A 22,872-nucleotide genomic window follows, 5' to 3' on the forward strand; every position below is an offset into this window, starting at 1 on the left:
AAGGCAGACCTTTCAACATCACAGTAATCCAAGTTTATGCACCAACCACAGATGCTGAAGAGGCTGAAATTGGCCAATTCTATGAAGACTTACAACACCTTCTAGAAGTGACACCAAAGAAAGAGGTTCTTCTCATTTGAGGGGATTGGAATGCCAAAGTAGGGAGTCAAGAGATAAAAGGAACAGGTAAGTTTGGCCTTGGAGTTCAAAACCAAGTGGGGCAAAGGCTAATGGAGGTTTGTCAAGAGAACGAGCTGTTCATCACAAACACTCTTTTCCAACAACACAAGAGGCAACTCTACACATGGACATCACCAGATGGGCAAAACCGAAATCAGATTGATTATATTCTCTGCAGCCAAAGATGGAGAAGCTCTATACAGTCAGCAAAAACAAGACCTGGAGCTGATTGTGGCTCTGATCATCAACTTCTTATAGCAAAACTCAAGCTTAAACAGAAGAAAGTAAGAAAAACCACTGGGCTAGTCAGGTATAATCTAAACCAAACCCCTTATGAATATACAGTGGAAGTGAAGAACAGATTGAAGGAACTAGATTTGGTGGAGAAAGTGCCTGAAGAACTATGGCTGGTGGCTCGTGACATTGCACAGGAGGCAGCAACAAAAACCATAGGGATAAGACAGGGAACAAGATAGGGAAAGTTACAGAAAATTGAATGCTGGTTCCAAAAAATAGCAAGGAGATACAAGAGGACCTTCTTAAATGAACAGTGGAAATAAAGAGAGGAAAATAATAGAAAGGGAAGAAACAGAGACCTCTTCAAGAAAACTGGAGATATTAAAGGAACCTTTTGTACAAAGATGGACGTGATAAAGGACAAAAATGGCAGGGACCTAAAAGAAGCAGAAGACATCAAGAAGAGGTGGGAAGAACACGCAGAGGAATTACACCAGACATCCTGGAGAGTGAAGTCAAGTGGGCCTTAGAAAGCCTGGCTAACAACAAGGCCGGTGGAGGTGATGGCATTCCAGTGGAACTATTTAAAATCTTAAAAGATGACACTGTTAAGGTGCTACATTCAGTATGCCAGCAAGGATTGGAAAAGATTTGTCTATATTTCAATCCCAAAGAAGGCCAGTGCCAAAGAACGCTCCAGCTACCATACAATTGCACTCATTTCACACGCTAGCAAGGTTATGCTCAAAATTCTCCAAGGTAGCCTTCAGCAGTATGTGGACTAAGAAGTCCCAGAAGTACAAGCTGGATTTAAAAGGGGCAGAGGAACTAATCGTAGAGACCAAATTTCTAACATGCGCTGGATTATGGAGAAAGCCAGAGAGTTCCAGAAAAACATCTACTTCTGCTTCATTGACTACGCAAAAGCCTTTGACTGTGTGGACCACAGCAAATTATGGCAAGTCCTTAAAGAAATTGGAGTGCCTGACCACCTTATATATCTCCTGAGAAATCTTTATGTGGGACAGGAAACAAGAGTTAGAACTGGATATGGAACAACTGATTGGTTCAAAATTGGGAAAGGGGTACGACAAGGCTGTATATTGTCCCCCTGATTATTCAACTTATATGCAGAATACTTCATGGAAAAGGCCGGACTGCAGGTATCCCAAACCAGAAATAAGATTGCCAAAAGAAATATTAATAACCTCAGATATGTAGATGATACCACTCGGATGGCAGAAAGTGAGGAGGAATTAAAGAACCTCTTTATGAGGGTGAAAGAGGAGAGTGCAAGAAATGGTCTGAAGGTCAACATAAAAAAAACTAAGATCATCACCACTGGTCCCATCACCTCCTCGCAAACAGAAGGGGAAGATATGGAGGCAAGGACAGATTTTACTTTCTTTGGCTCCATGATCACTGCAGATGGTGACAGCAGCCAAAAAATTAAAAGATGCCTGCTTCTTGGGAGGAAAGCAATGACAAACCTTGACAGCATCTTAAAAAGCAGAGACATCACCTTGTCGACAAAGGTCTGCATAGTCAAAGCTATGGTTTTTCCAGCAGTGATGTATGGAAGTGAGAGCTAGACCATAAAGAAGGCTGACCACCAAAGAATTGATACTTTTGAACTGTGGTGCTGGAGGAGGCTCTTGAGAGTCCCCTGGACTGCAAGAAGATCAGATGTATCCATTCTGAAGGAAATCAACCCTGAGTGCTCACTGGAAGATTCTGAAGCTGAAGCTTCAATACTTTGGCCGTCTCATGAGAAGAGAAGACAGAGAATGAGATGGTTGGACAGTGTCACCGAAGCTACCAACATGAATTTGACCAAACGCAGGGAGGCATGCTCTGGTCCATGGGGTCACAAAGAGCTGGACACGACTTAATGACTAAAGAACAACAAAAACACTGTAGATGCTGACCAAGAGTGCTTTGCCTTGTAACAGTACAATTTAACATCTTTCGTTGCTTTATACGTTTTATATTTTATAAATAAATATTTTTGTTATTTTACCCAAGTATGAATCCTGTGTTAAACAAGGGTGAGTTGTCTTAAGAAAGTGCCTTAGCCATGGAGCTCTGCTAGTTACTTTTATTATTTGGGTGTACTACCTGGTCAGTCTGGTGTGCAAGTCTCAAGGAACACAGCCAAATGAACTTCTGTCCCAAAATAAGGGGATAGGAGGAAATCTAGCTTGCTAATAGTTACCCACTCATGCACCCTCCAGGTTTCACGCAGCCTATAATTCAGAGTGGTGGAAGTTGGGGAGTAAAGTTGGCACCTTCTCCTAGTGGAAACTCCTTTACGGAGGGTTATTCCTGATGGTTCTCAATTCCTAGAATTCTGCTGTGCCCAATCAGACATTACGAGCCCAGCATTCAAAATATGTGGAAATCTGAATTCTTGCTCACTGAAAATTGAAGTTCTCAGCATCCAAAATCTCAGTACTATGTTCTGGATTCCATCCTTGCCTAGTGAACATAATTCATATAGCCTTGATGCCTGGTGGATCAGAGAGAAATGCTATAATTTTCTGTGGCTCTGAATGATAAACAAAACAATGATTTGATCCACTGTGGATCCTTTGAGGATAGCATATCTTTAGCTATATAAAACCAAGTTTCTGCACTCACCTTTGACACTGATCTCCTGTAGTTGCTGCCTTGCAGACACAGCGTCCTGAATGGCACTTCCTTGTACTTCCAGCTGGATTGCAATTACACCAGGAAATCCTGAGCAAAAAAAAAAGAGAGAGATTCTTTCCAAATTTGTTCCCTACTAAATATGGGAACATATAAGCAGTTCAATACAGTATATGTGAAGTTAATATAACATGACTGATATAGGGACTCAACCCAGTTGTATCCCCCTTGCTTTCCCTTCAACGACTAGGTTGGTTGATATCTTTTTTTTAAAAAAAATATTTATTTATATTTTGACAACTAAGAATAAGGTAAGGAATACAGAAGGCAAAAGGGGATATGGGGGGAAAGGGGGGGTAGGAGAACACAAAATGTACAATCATCCAATCTATTCATGTTGCGATATCAAGTCGACTCTCCGCCTTTCTACAATTTGAATACCCTCCAGCTTTCAACTTGTTACATCTTAGTTTAAATCTATGTTACTCAAGCACTATCTGGGGACTGAAGCCATTTGTATAATAAATCCCATCGTTCAGTTGCCTTTTGGACAGTATTTCAGCACTTCTGATAGAGTATCCATTTCTGCCGCTTCTCATATCTTCTCAATAAGTTCCTCTTGTTTCGGTATCTCCGATTTCTTCCAGTTCTCAGCATAAAGAATTCAGGCTGCAGTGACTATATATATAACTAGGTAGCTCTCTGTTTTATCTATATTGTCTGGTATCATGCTCAGTAAAAACAATTCTGGGGTTAATGGAACACTACAAAGCAGTATTTTTGTAACAGAGTATGTACTGCTATCCAATACTGTTTCACTACTCTACAAGTCCACCATATACAGTAGGTTGGATGATATCTTTATTAGACATCTAAAACAACAACAACAACAACCCTACAAACATAAGCTAGCTCTCAACTCCATACAATTCTTCATCAGAACTGGGGCCATTGCAGAAAAAACAAAAATGTTCCATAATCTCTGACCAGATGTATCCCCAGCTTGAAGAAGAATCATGCAGAGTCAAAAGTTAGTTTATGGTTGTGATTTTTAAGTACAGTAGTCTAATAAATGTATCACCATCACCGGCCTTTGTCTTTGGAATGTCTACAAGGATCAAGTGGCATTTTTCTGCCCCTCTTTGTTGGACTACAAGGGGGGGGAAGCATTTACACACCACCAAAAGGAGGACAAAAGATTTAGGTAAAGTTGCACATGTTCAGGTGTAAAGATATGTAATTAGGCATGGCTTTTATAAGTGAGAAAGACTGCAACCAGGTAACCTGTCTATTGGCTGAGTCTGTTTCCAGGCTGCTTGTACTGATGTGCAACTTCAAGGCCACTGATTTTCCCCTGGAATTCTTTCTCTTTCATCCAGACATTGGCCAGAGAGCCCTTTGAATGGAGAACACCTTCAAAAAGACAGCAGTCCTCTGATAGTTTTTCAAATGGAGGACTGACTTTCCTAAGAGAGGACACATGGCCACCCTAACTTTGAGTGAACTATTAGTGATAGACACACAGAAAAAGGGTTGGTATAGGAACATATCTACAGGAAAGAACAGGCACCTGTTCAGAAGGCTAGCTTATTGCAGCGTTTTATGAAAAAGAAGGCCGGAGTCCAGTGTTATCAAGGAAAGGTTTAAATGCTGACACATCTCAAAGATCAGCATTCCTCTTTCATGAGCTGAATCTTTCTTGAGAGATTTATAAAACAAGCAATCAAGGGTGGTTGTTTCTCCTCTCCCCCCCCCGTCTTAGCATCTTGCCCCGATGTAAGAAGACCGTTTTGTGGACGTCCCCCCCCCACGCATTTGCATGAGGTGCTCTTTCTTCTGCCCTTTAATTTCCCAGGCTCTCCTACTTAGCCAGCTGGCTGTTTGGGGGACTCAGACAGCAGGGCTCCCATAAAGATCACTTAGCAAAGGATTCCACACAGACAGTGCGGCTTTGTAATTAGAAGCTGAGCTGCCTTAACATTTGCTTTTCCTACCCCATGTTTCCACAGATCAACAAGATGCAAAGTAGCTTGCTTTTGTTTTGATTATCAGGAGACAACCATGGGATTCGTTTAAAGGTTAAGTGTTCAGACAAGAATACTTTGAAGCAACGAATATTTGAAGGATAAATTAAAACAAAAACAAAAGAGAGAGAGGGAAGCAAAGGACAAAGTGATATGGCATCTTGTAGAACAACAGATTTGTTTCATTGAGAGCTTCCAGGATACAAAATCCATTTCCTCATTTTTTTTTTAGTCTTGAAACTGCCACAGCATTTTCTACTTTGCTTCTTCCTGCATTTTCTCCCCCATCCTCTTTAATTTTATCAACATGCCAAGACAGACAGACACGGCTATGCCTTTAGAAATATCTTATCTTCCTCTAATTGTGATGATAACCAGCCTCTCATCTGTTTTCATTCTATGCTTCATCCCTCGGTGAAAGGGCAGAGAAACAGGACAGGGACGCAGATGTATTCCTTTCTCTTTTTGGAGCCAACAACTGCACGGCAACATTCAGAGAGGTACAAAATCCAGAGGAAAACTATGTTCTGATCTGCCCTTTAGCCTAGCAAGGGCAGATCAGGGGACTTCATATCCAAATTCATAAAGGTCCAAGTCTTCGAGCATCGCTAGCCAGCCCCATCCCACTACCAGCAGATTACATGGGCCAACTCCTCCTCAACTGCACTCTGCAGACGGAGGGTGGGAAGGTTTCAGATCGGAGTGCTCCTCACGGAAACAAAATATTGACCCCAAAACCAAACCAAACCAAATGAAAAACAAAACAAAATCAAGCAAGCCCTTCCTCCTGACACCTAGTCTGGTTTGTACAAGGAAGGTTTTTTTTTTCCATTTTGTTTTTTGTTCTTAGGGTTTCGATGGTCGTTCTTGTCAACTGGAAATTTTCAAACCTACAGTCTTTCCAGAAGTGGGACAGTTCAATAACGACTGTGTGACATTTTATGTGCAAGATGAACTGCAAGACTGAGGGGCAACCACATTACCAAAAACTGCAGAAAATACTACTGATTTGGGACAGACTGATTCATATTTTTCCTGTTGATCAGACTATGCAACAGGAAATGCAAATCAGTCCAGAGTTTCCCCCCTCCCCCTGCCCAACTGGAGCTTTTCCTATCCACCAGGGAACCTTCTACTATTAAAAATTTCAAATCCTTTCAAAGAGATCATTTGAATTGAGGGAGAAAGGGAGGACAAGGTGTGTGTGTGCACACTCAAAGCATCTCTTACTTCATTGAGGTTACGAGCACGCACACATGCACGCACACACGCACGCACACGCACACGGACACACACACATACACACACACACACAGGGCAGTACCAGCACACACACTGCCCAGTAAAGCCTCTCTCTCTCTCTCTCTCTCTCTCTCTCTCTCTCTCTCTCTCTCTCTCTCTCTCTCTCTCTCTCTCTCTCTCGGTAAAGTTTCTTCTTCTGGGAAACACTGCTGTTTTTTAATTTAATTTTTTTATTTTTCAAACCACTTAACAAACAAAAAGGCTGTCTAGTCCAGTGGTCCTCAACCTTGGGCCTCCAGATGTTCTAGGACTTCAACTCCCAGAAATCCTGGCCAGAAGGGGTGGTGGTGTAGGCTTCTGGGAGTTGTAGTCCAAGAACATCTGGAGGCCCAAGGTTGGGGACAACTGGTCTAGTCTATACATGCAGTTATTTGAACAGTGCCACCTGCAGGGCTACGAGTAGAACTGCAAACACTTTGATTGAAGTTTAAAGCGAACAGACATGAATTGCTGTGGTGGGACTTCACAGTATGCTAATGCAAGTGAATATGCACTTCTCTTGCTGTGTAGTCAAGCCATGAGACAATTTTGGCATCCTGGAAAGAGGCACAACCGTCCTACCAACCTGGTGGCACTTACTGTTTTTGCCCAGCAGCTGTGCAGCCTGCCTCTGAAAAGGAATGGAAGTTGTCCTGGCATCTGTCACATTTGTTGCCTGTCACTCCAGGTTTGCAGTGGCACTGCCCACGGTTATCACACTGTACACTGGTAGAACCTGTGAATTGAAAATGCTGGATATAAGCAGGAAGGCCTATTTGGGTTGCTGTGGAAATGGTGATTGAGGAGTCTCCTTAGGTTGAAGATAATCTGATGGAAAATCAGGAAGAGTTATTATAGCACTCTTCCAGCTTTGTCTAGCAGAATATCCTCCACATAGCATCATCACAGGCAAGTTACATCCTTTCCTTAAAACATTTTGTATGTGTTACATGATGGGACTTCCTTCCGTTATACAACATGCCCTCCATGACTCATACACTAATAAGGTTGCCCTTCTCTTGAAAGCTGTCTGAAAACAGATAGGTAAAACTGTCTGCCCTTCAAATATATTGTCCTATTGAGTCCCATCATGTTACTTCTAGCCCATTTTTTTTCTGCTTCAGCTGGGATCTCAAAACCCGGTGGGGCGCAGTTATCTTCCAGTTCCACCATTTTATGATTCTGTGGTTCTTTTTTACTTACTATCTCCACTAAAGATATAGGTCTCTAGATCAGTGACTCATTAAAACACAGGGAGTGGCTCACCAGAAGATGAGTAACTTCCACTGCCTTTAAAGGCATTCAGAGTGAAGTGTGCCACCAAATTCAGATTAGAGAATAAGTTTAATTCAACTATGAGAATGTCACGAAGGAAACAGTGGTCCTGAAGTAATTCTGTGAAGTAATGTAAAACAGTTGCATAAGTAGCTCCAAAGGAAGATGAGAATACAAGCAACGAGGCCTGTGCTCATACCTTCCTTGAAGCGAGCATTGTTAAAAAATCATATATCCAATCTTGTGGATCTTACAGCAACATGCAGGAGTGTTTTTCACTGTGTCCTTACAATAATCCTGTGAATCAGGTCAAGCTGGGAAACAGCATTTTATCCAGTGTCATCAAATGATTTGAATTTGAAGTGCAGTGTTCCTATCTAATGTCTAGCATTGAAACCACAATTGTACCCATTTACCCACAAAATGCATACCTTAGTCTTCTTGTTAAGTACTGTGTTTTGCAAGCATCGCAAGGACAATGGATTAGGGACAAGGTTCCACCTTATTGGGATGTATTAGATGGATCACATCCATACTTCCCTTGAAGGAACCCCAGAACATTTGGTTCTTATTATACAGAACTTTCCTTGCAGAAAAACAGTGTACTTCCTGGTCTTTTGCTATGAAGAGGTTCAGAATATCAACACAACACTAGGAGCAAATTAACAGAATACCGGCGTCTAGAGACTTCAAAATATCAAATTTGATGAAATAACACATACATGCAAGTAACACCTAAGACATCTAGCAAACATTTAAATCCTTGTTCCTCTGTAGCATAGAAAACTAAAGTTTTGCCTTGACTGGTTGGTTTAAATGGAAAAAGACATCATGAAATGTTTAAAATTTGGTGACAGCTAAGACAGGCAGCTGAGGTGGTCCGAGGTGTGTTGGAGCAGCAAACCTGCATTAATACAAAACCATTTCCTGCTTCTAAATCCCTCTGTCTGTTAAAATAAAAAAATAAAATTAAAGGCCAGATTCAAGGGAGAGGCATAAAGGCTGTGTTGCCTTCTAAGAAGGAGGGAGAAAGAGAGAGAGACCCCTCTTTCAGGAGTGCTGTCCCTCCCGCCAGCCACTGAGAAAGACAGCCAGACCCCACCAGTTCCCTCACACCAGAAGACAAGACCTCCTGGACATGACCTGGGGAATTTAGATCATGGAACCCGGGACTACCTTGGCGGACGCGGGAGAAAAAAGGCGGGAAGTAGTAGAGGCAGGGTTGGGGAATATAAAAAGGGGGAAGGAGAGTTGCCAGTAGGCTGGGAGTGGATCTGGATGGAAGATCCATGGACTGGAAAGACGGAAAAACTACGAGTCCCCAAAGAAGAGGCAGATGCCTGGAGGAAGCGAGAACTCAACCCCAAACCATCCTACTGGGGGGAGCAAGAAACTAAAGAATGGAGGAGGAAGTCAATAGAGGAAAGAGAGAGAGTGGAAAAAGAATGGAGAGGTTAGAACAGAGAATATGGGAGAATCAACAGAGGGAATTTCTGGAGTCTCGTGGCAGACGGGGGAACCCCCTGGGGAGTGTGACTGGGGGGACGTTCGAGAGGTGGACACCATCCCCCTGCTGGAAGGAGAGGAGGGACTATTACTGAACCCTGATACCCCACTGGAGTGGCTGGGCCCCTGGAACAGTCACGGTAGGAACCCTTTCAAAATGGAATATTGGAACCCCCCATCAGACCCGTTGTCGAAAGGGGAGAAGGTTTGGAATGCTTTTGTTGATACTGGGCCACTGTTAAACACCCCAATAAATGTTACCCCCGTTTCTAAACCAAGGAAAGTTGGTGCTTTATTTGAAAAAGAAATGGAGCTGACTACTGAACCCTCACACACCTCACCCCTAGCTTTTTTCAATAATAATACTGAAAATATAGTTGACTCTTCCTAGAGTCTTTACATCATCAAAATGGGTTAAGATAAATAGCAGTGGTGATAATAATAACACTATTGGTACACTGCATTTTTATGATTCCATATTCTCATACATCAAGGTGATGAGGGGAATATCAGCAGCAGCAAGCATTATTTTCCTCAATTCTAAGTTAAAGACAGTAATCTCCTTCTCTCAAGGTGCAAGTCTGAACATGCACATAGATAATGAGCAACTCATAAGAGCATGAAGAAGAAGCAAAGAGACTAGGTGGGAGACAGAAGAAGAGTCAAACACAAGAATGAGCATCTTTGTACCTCCCTGGCACAATGAATCACAGAACTATGTGTGAATCTACTAAACAGGAACATTCCCTCCTCTCATTTTAATAAAGTAACCCAAACCAAATGGCTGCTTCCTCCTCACAAGCATCTGCCACCAGAGGATGCTGCCTCACTCTGCCTAATAGTAGAGCCAGCCCTGTTGGGGACTGCTTTGTTCCAGTGTGCACAACTGTGTGTCATGCAAAAAAGAGCAAGCCAGCTACTCCCCCCCCCCGCAAGAACCTGTGTAGCTGGAAACAGTAGACCACATACCTCTGTGTCTCTGAACTTCATCATTATTTTCCATCACATCACCTTTTTTAAAAAAATTACATCAGTAGCCTCTACTTTTTTATATGACACCAAGGCTTCCTTCAGCTCCCACATTTTCAGAACTGAATTATGAGAAAGCCTGGTGCCTCCCTATGATTGGCGTGGTGGGAATAAGCCAAGCAACCAGAGAACTGTTATTTCAGGCATCTCTTTTTCCCATCTCACAGCCTCACTGACATCTCTTCCATTTCCCCACCATCTCTCTTCCTCCTTCCTTCCCCTCTTGGCTGGCCAACATGACTGGGCTTCCCCTGTGAAAAATGCCAAAAAGAAGCTGTTAAAATGTGTCTGCAACAAGTGTGATCCCATTGTGCCATTGTACCACCACAGTCTGGACTTGCTTAGCTTCTTCAAGAAGAGAGTGTCTGGTATACTTCAACTGGTAGAGCAATAGGCCCTTGGAATCTGGTCACTGCAGATGCCCCATGGGTGAAAATGTTGTACATATTCTGAAGCAGGCATAAACAAGGTAGGCAGGCTCGAAATGTAATACATTTTGTACATTTGGATAGATTTCGGGTCAATTGAAGGGAAGTATTTTATTAGCCTATTATTCTTGCGAAGCTTAAACTGCTTCCTTGTATATGAATGTCCAGTGAGTTAGGTTGCAGAACCAGACATTGGAAGTTCGATTTGTCATTGTGCCTACTTTTGAGGGGGGGAGTATCCTGGGTGACCCAGGGATGCTGTGGGGTGCATCTTCCTCACCCCTAAGAGTAGAGTGTGGGGCTCAAATACTCTACCTGTGTTAACTACATACCTGCTCATATTCTAAGCAAACCAAACCTGTTCTTCTGTGAGGCTTTTAATTAAACTGTTTGTTGATTTTAATAGTTTAAATGCATTTGTTTGATTTTAATAATCTTTAACAATGGGGTTGGCTTTGCTTGATTTTATAGTTAAATTTGGGTTTACTTTCTTTTATTATTCTTGTATGAAGTTTGTAGGCTACCTTATGTTCTACTTTTTGGTAGAAAGATGGCATATAAATGTTAAATAAATAAATAAATAAATAAATAAATAAATAAATAAATAAATAAATAAATATGTCAAATGTGTGCTAGTTATATTTTCTTACATTCCACAAACCTTGGGTTGTACTCTGCCACAGAAAAGTATGTACTATAGAAACATAACCAATTTGATTATGTTGGTTATAACGCAATAGAAAATCAACATTATCAAATTGCCCCTAACCTTATGCCAACCATACTTGCTAGTATAGACCCGATTATGTGCCATAAACTGTAACTTTGGATGTGCCCATAAGCCCCAAGTGTTTGGGTTTCCTCCTAAGAGTGATACAGATATGTATGTATATGTGCGGATATGGAGCATGCCAAGAAAGGACATCCTGGGTCTTTCTCTGCCAAACCCATATGCTGGTGATGTACTGCTTGTTGCCTCAACCTGCTATTATTTGGCCCCCATTATCTAAAAGACAACCTACTTTCTTTTTGAATAGCAAGAAAGTAAATACTTTAAAAAAAACTTTAATTAGAACAGTTAATATTTTTCTGGGCACTGGAATTCCAACTATATCCAACTAAAATTTAAAATTAACTTTCAAAGTACTGGAGCAACAACAACAAAAAATTAACTAAGGAAAACTGCTGAAATTTCCTTGCATTATAAGAGTAATGATGTCATCAACCATGGCAATTAAAAATAATAATAAGCATTTCCTCCTTTTGTTCTTCAGCCCCCATGGGTTTCCATTATGAAAGGGATAACATACGCATATAGGGGGCCTTGGGACATGAGGAGAACATGCTTAAATTCCAGAAATTCCCCCAGCTAATTTCATCATCAGCCTTGCACCTCGGAAATTGGTGGTCATCCAGACCAGCTGTATGGCTTGGATTGGGGTGGTTTGCAACTGTAGTCCCCTTCCCCCCACTGATTTGTATTTACTCACTGCAAGATTCCATACTTGGAGTCCCTTTTCCTTCAAAGTAATTCAGACTGAGTTTCCACACTGACATCTCTTCCATTTCCCCACCATCTCTCTTCCTCCTTCGTTCCCCATTCCCACCCTGTCTCCATGCCTTCTTTGTTTCCCTCCTTTGATGTTGCCTGAGGATGCAGCTAAACTGTTGAAATAAATCAGGAGCTGGATCAGGGGCTTTGAAGTTGGTCTAAAGTCACGTGGTTTTTGTCTCAGTGTGTGCATTATTTTGGGACAACTTTTATTCTGGTTGTAAGCTGTGTTGTATATAGGTTAAGGGGGCGATATGGGCCGTAAACTTGTTGCATTTTTGAGCAAATTAGAACCTCAGTGTTGCAGCTTCCAATTTTTCTGAGGCCCCTGTCATTCCAAAAAGCCATTTTTTTCTGCTGTGGTGTTTTTTGTCCTTTTGTAGAGAATTGCTTGCTGCTGTGATACTGTAGCTGATCGTTTCAAACTTGAGCAGGCTAAGATTCAAGCCATTTTTACCTCATCAGTCACCACATACCTGTAGGGTTGCAGCCACAAGCCACACAGCCATTTTGATGACGCTGGCGATAGAAGCCTTCCTTGCATCGCTCACAGTTATTTCCCTCCGTGTTGTCAATGCAGTTGAGGCACCGGTATCCATTTCCTGTTCGTCTGAGTAACTCAATGTCGAATATGCACTGCCTGGATTTCCCATTGCAATCACAGGCTGAAAATCAGAGCAAGGACATTTCACCGTGAGAGGTTATTTGCCATTAATCTGTTAGTGTTATGGCTACTAAGTCAGGCACATCTCCTTCCCTGAGATTTCAAAACCAACATCTGATGTTAAGGGGTGGATCCTTCCAGTGACACAGGGGAAAATCCTCTGATGTCATTGGATGGGTCTTTGTGATGGCACGGAAGCAGGACAGGCAAGGGTCGGAAATAAAGAGAACCAATTCAGGGCCAATTGTTTTAGAGACAGGCATAAGGAGAATGCAGAGAAATGGCCCTGAATCCAGATAATATCTGGCTAACAAAGTATCGTGGCAACTCACAGGAGGCTCAGCCAGGAGACACATTCTTTTACGTCCCGGCAGACAGTAAATTGTGCCCAGCTGCTATTCCCACAATGGATTAAAACTTCCATGGCCTTACGTACAGGGAAGTTTATCCAACAGAAAGCAAGGAAAAGCATGACTTTGGATGAACGTGGACAAATGCATCTATATGAATACAGCCTTCCCCCTCCCCCCAGCCAGTAATGAGGACTAAGGACATGGCTTAAAAAAAACAACAACCATAAAGCTCAGGCATAAAATCATGGAATTGTAGATAACTATAGAATTGATAGGGCTACCCAATGTGATATAGTGGATAGAGTGGCTGATGAGGCCTCAGGAGAACAGGCTTCGAATCCCCACTCAATCATGGAAGCTCAGGAGGTGTGTGGAACTGGTAAAGTCACTCCTTAAATATCTCGTACACCTTGCCAGCCCTATTAGGGTCGCTATAGGTGCTGACTTGATGGCACAGAATCTATAGATACCTAGTGTGGTACAGTGGACAGAGTCACTGCCAAGGGCTAGAATGACACGCTTGTTTGGAACCATTTTGAATATGACATGACTTTCATTGCTTCACTTGAAGTAAGCCCACCGCCCTTTAAAGCAGTGTGAATTGGATGCTGTTTTAAAGCACAAGGGGGCTTCAGCTGGGTGAGAGAGCCCTTCCTCTTCTACAGAACTTTGTAGTCTTTTGAGCAGCTTGTGGATGGTGGCAGCTGGGGAACATCGTGACAACAGCGGGGAAAATTTTGATGGCTATGGAGACACCTGCCATCACGGCTGCCCCAATGTGTGCTCCCCAGATACTGCCATCCAGGGATGGACAAGCAAGCCCTGTGAAAGAGGAAGGGGAGCAAAATCCTCATCTTCTCCACGTGGGGTGAAATCAGAGCTGCTGAAGCTGACCTCCCACTAGACAAAAACAATGTTGCTGGGTGGCCAGTGCTGGGAGACTTCTGGGTGGTGGCCAGTGCTGTTCTTGCTAGGGTGGTGGCCGCCAGCAGCTCTGTTTTTGCTGCATTAAAACAGGTGTGTGATTGGAGCCCTTTTGCTTACTGCAGGTTATCTGCAACATTAATTTCCAGCCTATGAGTTCGTAACATGTGGCCATGGAAATTTATGTGTGGGGGGATGGCACTTGGAAAACCACACCTTAAGTATCTCACTTACACCAAAACTCCTCTTACGGTAGTTATAAGTAGAATCTAACTTGGTGGCCCATTACACACATACCTGTAATAATATGGTTTGGTTTTAGTGTTGAATGTAGGATTTGTGTTGGTTTTCCTCCCTCAAAAATGCTTGAATATACACACATGCCCATTATATTAGCATAATCTTAATAATTATCCTAGAAGTGCAGATATGCATAATACGAACAAGCCCAGATCAAAGGCAAAGAAACTCTGCTTCACCTATAGCAAATGCTGAGAAGATTCCAATGTTCACCATCATCCTTGAGGGTAGCAAAGACTCAATCTGTCTCTCTCGTCTCAAATCCTGAGCATTAAAATGTCCAAGGGGGTAGCTTGGTCAGTTCATTGTTGAGCGAATGCTTTGCTGCTTTAGAAGCAAATAGGCTTTTAGGATCAAACTCGCAGAGCACCCAACAGCTGCTTTAGCTAAACCCCTGCTGGCTTGCCTACACATACCATCAGGTTCGGGCATGATGCCTGCATTCCAAGCACCAGAAAGTTTGCTCTACATTGGATGTATTCAGGGCTGCCAAGGCTGCCAAGCCAAGTCAAGCTGATCTCATTCCTCTCCACATTCGCTGGGCAGCAGCAGCAGCAGAAGCCACAGCAGCAGCAGCACCTGGGATTTTATCAGCCTGCCCAAGGCGGTTCCTCCGCTCATGTGCCTGTCAGCAGCCTCTTTTGTTTGCTCAAACTCTCTTGGGTGCTGGTCCCTTCCATTTCTACAGAAGTAGGTCATATCCTGCTGCCTCAGCAGCTCAGGCTCAGATAAGCTCATCATTCAAAATTGTGTGTTTCCTTCAACCTTTTAAAAAAAGATTCCAAACTCCCTGGGAAGGCTTCAAGGCGAAGAAGGATGAAAACTGAGTGATTGCTTAAAGCAGGCTTGTCCAACCTGCGGCCCGAGGGCCGCATGTGGCCCAGTTCGGCTCATAATGCGGCCCAATGCAATTTTTTATTTTTAAAGAAATTCCAAAGTTTCAAGTTACACTGCTGGCACTTGCGGCTGGAATGCAGCTGGGGCACGTCACAACGGGGGGGGGGGGAGAGGGAAGGAAGGAGTGGGAGGGGAGGGGAGAGGGGGGCTGTGTGACTGCATTGCGCCATCCCCATCAATAGGTGGACCCCCTCCCGGCCCCATAATGCTGCCAGAGTTGAAGCTGGCAGCCTCTGCTGTCTGAGATCGCAGCTACCGGTAAGCACACTTGGAGCGGGGCTGCGGAGGACGGGTAGGGCTGCCCCCCCATGCGGCCCAAACCAAATTTTCATCTTCTAATGTGGCCCAGGGAAGGTGAAAGGTTGGACACCCCTGGCTTAAAGCAAGGTTGGCAACCTGTGGCCCTCCAGATATTGTCAGACCATAAACCTCACCATCCCTCACCATTAGCTGATCTGGCTAAGGATGCTAGAAATTGTACTGCTAAGACATCTGGAGGGACACGTTGTTTGCTCCTGTCTTAAAATTTCAGCCCAATTTCCACATTACAGTTCTGTCACTGAAACATTTAATAAATGAATCAGGGTGCTGAAATACTTAGAAGAAGCATTTTGAATATTTAAAAATGCTATAGAAATGGAAGAATTATTCTGAACGATAAAAGCGGGTATAATTGCGGCAGGGTTAGCTCCTGCTCCCTGTCATATTGACAGTCAGTTAAAAGTTTGTTGTCATTCAGCGCATAGATGTGGTGTTCATTATCACTGGTGTCACAAGTGAATAGAAGGCTGAACCAGAAGCAAAGAATTGGTTCAAATCCTAGCTCAGTCAAGGAATCTGTATGGCCACCTTTGAAAAAGGGTGGGGTTCAAAGCTGCAGCTTCAGTGAGTCTACTCAGGAGCACACTGTGGACTTTCAAGAGTGCACTGAGTGACTTGTCAGATCTTGCCAATTACAGCTTCTACAGAAATACCACTTTATAGTGAAACCTGCTATTATTGTAATGCTTTACATTACCATTCAAAATACCCACCAGTAATGCATGGAGGTTCTTTTTTCTTTTGAACTGTCCAAGGTATTCATTCACACATATCCATATGTTTATGCACACTACACATTCATTCTCTTTGTCATACATTTTCTGTAACACTGACATCTCCCAAACTGTTTTGGCTGGGCCCCATTTCAGACGTTCAAAGAGGTATCATTGTTCTCTCACCACCTGCTGCTTCTTATAGTCTGTTAGGGACAAATGTGTGCCAGGCCACTGTGCAAAGGTGGTCTTCCAGACTCTATCTAAAGTCTTAAGACTGATAACATTTTATTTATTTATTTATTTATTTATTTGACTTATATACCGCCCCATAGCGCTACAAGCACTCTCCGGGTGGTTTACAATTTAATTATACAGGCTACACATTGCCCCCCCAGCAAGCTGGGTACTCATTTTACCGACCTCGGAAGGATGGAAGGCTGAGTCAACCTTGAGCCGGCTACCTGGGATTTGAACCCCAGGTCATGAGCACAGTTTTAGCTGCAGTACAGCATGTTAATATTCGGGAAGAGGATGACATGCAAAGAGATGTAACTAAATCAAAACAGTCTGTTTTATTGGAGGAAGATAGCATTGAGGTAGTGGAATGTTTTTCAATGGTGAAGCTGTTAGGTGCAGAGGACATTAAATATTTTCTCCACCCTGCAGTTCCTGCTGGGATTCCTCTCTCACTTGCATCTCTGCCAGGCAAAACGTGTTGATTCTGAAACCTTGTGGTGGAGTGAAAAAAGGGCTGAGGTGATTTGAAACAAAAAGGCAGTGGACATAGGGATTTCAATTTCCGAGCCTCCTCCTCTCAGGGATTAACTAGAAAACCCCACTTTTCTCTTTACAGTAATATTTCTCCATCTGAGATTCCCCACCCAAGACATCTAGTAGTAGGCATTCCTCGCTATTGGAAACATTTTTTAAAACTCTGTTACTCGATTCAAAAAGACTTTCAGGGACTCACAAAGATTAATCAACCCTTAGACTTACAATCAAAAAGAAATATGGCACAAGAAGAAAATGCTTGATGAAAGAGAAGGAAAAAAAATATTTAGGGCAGAAATCAATATTATAAATCCTGTGACCAGAAGATTGCTGAAAGGGTCTGCAGCAGGCACTTTTCTCACCTCATGTAATTTTCTTTGTTTTGAGATTGGTCTTCAGGACCTAGACATGGGATCCCTTTGAAGCCTAATTTCTCAGACATGAAAGACTGTCTGAGTCATGGTTCTCCATGAACAAATGCACTTTAATTATGATGTCTTTTTCTGCCCTTTATCACAGATTTGCGACTGGTACTTCCTAGCAGGGAAAAGCAAAGCATGCTTTTTACAGTCAGTCATCCTTGGGTTGATGGGACCAGCTAAGCATCGCCCTTGCCATCATGCCCTCCCTGGGAGACGAGGACCTGAGGTGCTATCCTTTCTTCTTTCATGAAGGAATGCTCAGCCATGCAACCCCCTCCATCCGCTCAGAAGTGCTATAACTCAAGCTTAACACTCCTTGCTTTATTTCCCTTACCTTAAAAAGAAAGGTAGGAGAAAGGAAGAATCACTGCTTAATTACGTGACATACCTAATGAGCACTGGATAGCAATTTTAATTGCTGATAGCTCAACTAGTTTATGATTACGTCACCCAATCACACCTTGATTCTGCTGTGGGCTTTTAAGAATATCTTGTTTTTGTCAGGAGTATCTTCGAAGGCAATTACTTCATGATAGGCAAGTCTGTATTTGCATTCTTTTTAAAAGAGAATTTCACACCGCTCCCCGGTGTTGCTGCTATTGCCTGTTGAGTTTTTTTTGGAATGAGTTTTTCAATGCTGAGATGGGCTTTCATAGTGAACTTGTACATAGAAGAGGAAGGAGGAGGAAGTGTGTGTCAATCAGACATACCTGGCATGACTGGAAGTGGAAAATCACTACTTTAAACAGTCTGCCCCACCCCATGGTGAGTCAGGGTACAACTCCCATCATCCCCAGTCATCTGAGCCATTCACCATATTGGTTGGGAATAATGGGGGTTGTCATTCAAAACCTCTAGAGGCCCCCAGACTTACACCATACAAGTATAATACTCACTTTGGATCCAGTAATAAATGGTTCCCAAGTGAAGGTCCCAATTATTCTTGGATTGCAAGAAGCCATGATGATTGTTTGCGGTGACTGTCTCAGGGCTGAAGTTTTTGGAACCATTCAACTAGCTCTTTCAAAAATAAGAGAAATGTGCATCTACCACAAAGGATTATACAGTCAAACTTAGTAAAACTACCCTGTTTACAAATATTAGCATTTATAATCTGTGCAGGTCCTCAATTATTTTCCATGGGTTGTATATATTACACTACTGTATTTGTGCTCATACTGCCACAGCTCTTCCAATCAATAAAGTTTTGAAGAAAGGCATAATGTGATTTTTGAGAAAATCAGCAGCAACTAAACACGTGTAGCAGATTCCCCACCATCAACTTTGCTGTGTGTAGGCTTGATCTAAGGCCTAGTCTTGGATGCCCAGACGTTCTTGGACTAAAAGTCCCAGAAGCCTTTGCTGCTAGCTGTTCTGGCCAGGATTTCTGGGAGTTTTACTCAAGAGCAGCTGGGGACCCAAGGTTGGGAACCACTGGTCTAGGGGCCTGTTTTCCCATCCCTGTACATCATTTCTCTGTATTTGATAGGTGGCAGTGAATTTATGGGATGATTCCATTGAAAAGCATTCTGTCTGGTATGCTATGAAAATACAAATGGTTAATATCAACATTGATGGTGATCATCATGCGATAGAGGCAGATGCATATCAGTCTTTGGACTTCCTCCAAAAAGTATATTTTCTCTTGAAATTCTACGTTAAAACAAAATAAAACAAGCTGAAGTGTTTATGCAAGATGTGGAGCTGAAATAGCCTTGTGTGACCCTCTATCCCATCACTCTTTCTCCAAAATGGAATACAAGTGGTCACCTAAGTTGTGGTTATGTATCACCATGTTACTTCCAAATTTGTTAAGCCTTTTAAGATATGTGAGATTAATTGAGGTATTCCAATAGTTTATCATTGTTAGCCCCTATAGAGAGTTTCCATGCCAATTCGGTATTTGAACCCAGGTTTTCCTGGCATGTGTGAACATCCCTATTAATTTTCTTCCCATGCAAGGTCTCCAGGGAAGGTGATTATCATTATTGCCAGGTGGCTGCCTTACAATTTTTTTTAAATTTCTGCAGCCAGTATATAAGTTGAAAATCTGCTCACAATCACACTGAGGCAGTTTTTAGCCTGCTCCTTGAAGGAAAGGAATAACTAAAACTAAAACAAGTAAACAAATCCCCTCCCTCTCCCACCTACATTTCAGAGCTTCACATTCTGCTTACTGCTTTATTTTTCTTCATCTAAATGCATTCCCATTAAGCCCCTTCTCCAATACCTGACATTCTGAACAATTCAAGAGACTATTTGTGCTGCTGCTGCTAGCACTTCTCCAGCAAAAAGGCTCAAGAGTTGTAGTGCTGATGCTCCACCTCTGCTATGGCCTAAAAAGCATGATGGACTCAAAGTCAGACCATCAAAACCAGAAAGTCAGGATCAAGAAGAGAAGAAGGAATTGGGCTGATAGGAACTATGCCTTTTGGAGCCATGCCATACATACAAACACCTTCATGCTGGGAAGGGGTGAAAATTGTTACCCAGCCTTTAAAGCCACAATTTAATTTTTCTCCTCCTTCAACACTGCTTATCCTGAGATGCATTTGCCTGCCTGAAGACCCGGAGAAGCTCAGCAATTCTCTAGGAGTTCAGCCAGTGCCGTAAGACATGGCAGCCCTATTAAGTACCAATTTCTAAACCCTCACAATATAATGAAATATTTGCAACTGTGCATAGTTATGTGCAATGTATGTGCTAACATGATCACAGCATAACTCTTAACCTCATGAAAACTGAGGTTATCCATTATTCCATCCTGCATAAAATGGACATAGGCAATCTATGCTCAGCCATATTCTGGACCCCAAAAATGTCTCTAACACATATTCTACATTTCCTTTTCTACCAGGAATTCTGCCTCCCTCAGGATGTGTATATATACACAATCTACTTCATCTTCATCAGTACCATCAGGCCTTTCACTGAACTCTGCAGACAGAGCAGTGAAATATATTTTGCACATGACTGGTACCATTTCAGCTACTTCATGATCACCATTAGGCGTATAAGATCATTACTGTATTAGTAAGTGAACAGGAGCTGGGTTTATCTGACATTTGTTTTTCCATACAGCACTCTGTCTGTGTTTCTGCACGCATGTGCGTGTACAATTGGAGCCTTTCTGAGAGGCAACAGGGGTCAACTCGGCTAAGACCCAGTATTTCTCGTGATAGGAAAGTCTCAGAACAGAAATGGGAGCCTTTAATAGTCAAAGAATACTACCAGATCCTTGGTGACCGTATTAATTCAGGTGGTAGTGATCCAGAGAAGATTTTTTGACTGTTAAAGTCTTCCCCTCCCCAATCCTGAGGCTCTCAAGGGCTTCCCCAGAGCAAAAGAAGCTCTAGAGAGTAGTGGTGGTGGTGGGGATTACTTGGAAGCTTTCGATTCACTTAAATTGAGAATTTACAGCCCCCAGATCCAGTTTACACTGGTGTAACTACACAATCCAGATTTTGCCCACTCAATCCTAGAAGAATTATATCACAACAATGATAGTGGAAATATACAAAAGGCTTTAACCAAATCCAGCATGGAGCATCCTCAACCATTTCCATAAGATCATGGAGATAATATAATGCTCACAAGGTAAACCTTGAAATCTGAATTTCTTTATCTGCTTCAAGACCAGAAATCTAGAATAATTAATAAGAAGTGATACCCTCATAGATTGTTGCATTGTTCTAAAAGATATCTTAAAAATAATCTGGAAAATCTGAAAACATTATTTTTAAAGATCCCAAATGACTACACATTTACTTTATGAATTAAAATAATCTAATTTAAATCATGTCTTAGTTATGGGGGTCAATGTCCCTTTACTTGTCATTTGGGACTAAAATAAACATGGCATACATATTCCTGATTTCACTGAGCCCTGGTCTTGTTCTGAGCACCACCACATATCAGTCCAGCCATCCACTGTAGCACAGAGAATCAGCAAGTTCCCTTGCGGTTGCTAGGCAACCACAGTGTGTGCTTCCCCATTCATATCTAGCTCGAAATAGAGGGAGCAAGTTTAGGAGAAAATGGGTCCAGACAGAAGAAAGCAGAGATTATGAGAATTAAACAAGTGGTTCTGACATCCACGTTATCCACATGTGGCAAGCTGGCCAGCAAGGAACTAATTCTATCCAGTACCCACAAAGTCCCTCACACTCATAAAGAAAGAGCCCTCAAGTAATTCTTCTCTCCCACTGAGAATTTGTTTAGCAGCTTAGAGAGCTGCCTGAGGAGAGGCCACTTCATTAAAACCAACATGGATGAAAAGATTCTAAGAGAGATCCTTCCACCCAAGCTGAAGTGGGGTGGTTTTAAGTTTGTGTGCCTTACCTTCTCTTTTTCGGGTACCAGCAGCTGCAGGGAGAAGAAAAGAGATAGCAAGGCAGCCCAGGATGGCTAGCCAGTGCTGAGGCATTCCTGGAATTTCACGGCTATGCACCTTGGAAGGTGCTCCAATCTCACTTTCTTCCAGATCAAAGGTCTTCACTGAGGTGGAAGGTTTTCTTTTGGATTTGTAGCCGTGGATGATTTGGTTGTGCCTTCTTTATTTCTTTCAGGTGGCTTTTATAACTTCCTCTGCCTGAATCACTACAGAAAGGAAGAAAAGAGCTTCCCTACACTCTGACTCACCTTGTGAATTAAAAAGGAAAAAAAAAAGAGGACCCAGCCCATGCGCAGCGCAGGGAGACAACAGTTTCTTCTTAGCCTTTCGTAAGGGCGGTTCTTGACAGAGTACAGCAGCAAACGCCCCTGGCAGCAACCCAAGAAGGAGTGGAGTAAGTGGCATAAGGAAAAGGGGGGAAAGAGAGAGAGATTTTACTCTTGATCTTCCATATCCAACTCACTAACCAGAGGGAGCTACGGACGGACCAGACTTGCAGCAAGGATTTTCCTCCGATCAGCATAAACCCATTGATGTCAAAGGTCATTGCATAAAGAAGCTGCTTTTGCTGGGAGATAACACCACTTTTATTAAAACTGTGCCAGAAATTAAAGGAATGGGGCATGCAGTCATTCACTTTTGCCCAATAAGAACACTTGTGAAGAATTTGTTCGCATTATAATTCTTATGATAACTATAGCAACACCCAGCAAAGCCACAGTGCTAGTCAAGTAAACAAACCAAGAGAGACTGGCTTAATGGGTTGCAGGTTTTAAATCAACAAAAACAAAGAGGAATAGGTAGTGGATGTGACAATGGCCTGGATTTCATCCAAATTAAAGCATTCTAGTGTGTACATGTTCAAATTCAAAACAACCATCATATGAACTTGCTAATGGTCAGTTCAGACCAGTATTAGAATTCATATTCTAGAGCATAAGCTACTTTAG

At 42.5% G+C, this 22,872-nt stretch overlaps 1 protein-coding gene across 1 annotated transcript in view; it reads right to left on the bottom strand.

The window, feature by feature from the left end:
* The window catches only part of LAMC2 (laminin subunit gamma 2), a 64,196-nt gene extending 41,962 nt beyond the window's left edge, over positions 1-22,234 (bottom strand). The window contains exons 1-4 of the mRNA XM_020815380.3: positions 21,871-22,234; positions 12,638-12,826; positions 6,972-7,107; positions 3,058-3,156 (exon numbers count right to left, since the gene is read on the bottom strand). Of these exons, the coding sequence (XP_020671039.3) occupies positions 3,058-3,156; positions 6,972-7,107; positions 12,638-12,826; positions 21,871-21,955 (509 nt within the window). The 5' untranslated portion in view covers positions 21,956-22,234. The remainder of the gene's footprint in view (positions 1-3,057; positions 3,157-6,971; positions 7,108-12,637; positions 12,827-21,870) is intronic.
* Between the last annotated feature and the right edge of the window lie 638 nt (positions 22,235-22,872).

The sequence above is a fragment of the Pogona vitticeps genome, chromosome 4, assembly GCF_051106095.1.
Source record: "Pogona vitticeps strain Pit_001003342236 chromosome 4, PviZW2.1, whole genome shotgun sequence".
NCBI classification, from domain to species: domain Eukaryota; kingdom Metazoa; phylum Chordata; class Lepidosauria; order Squamata; family Agamidae; genus Pogona; species Pogona vitticeps.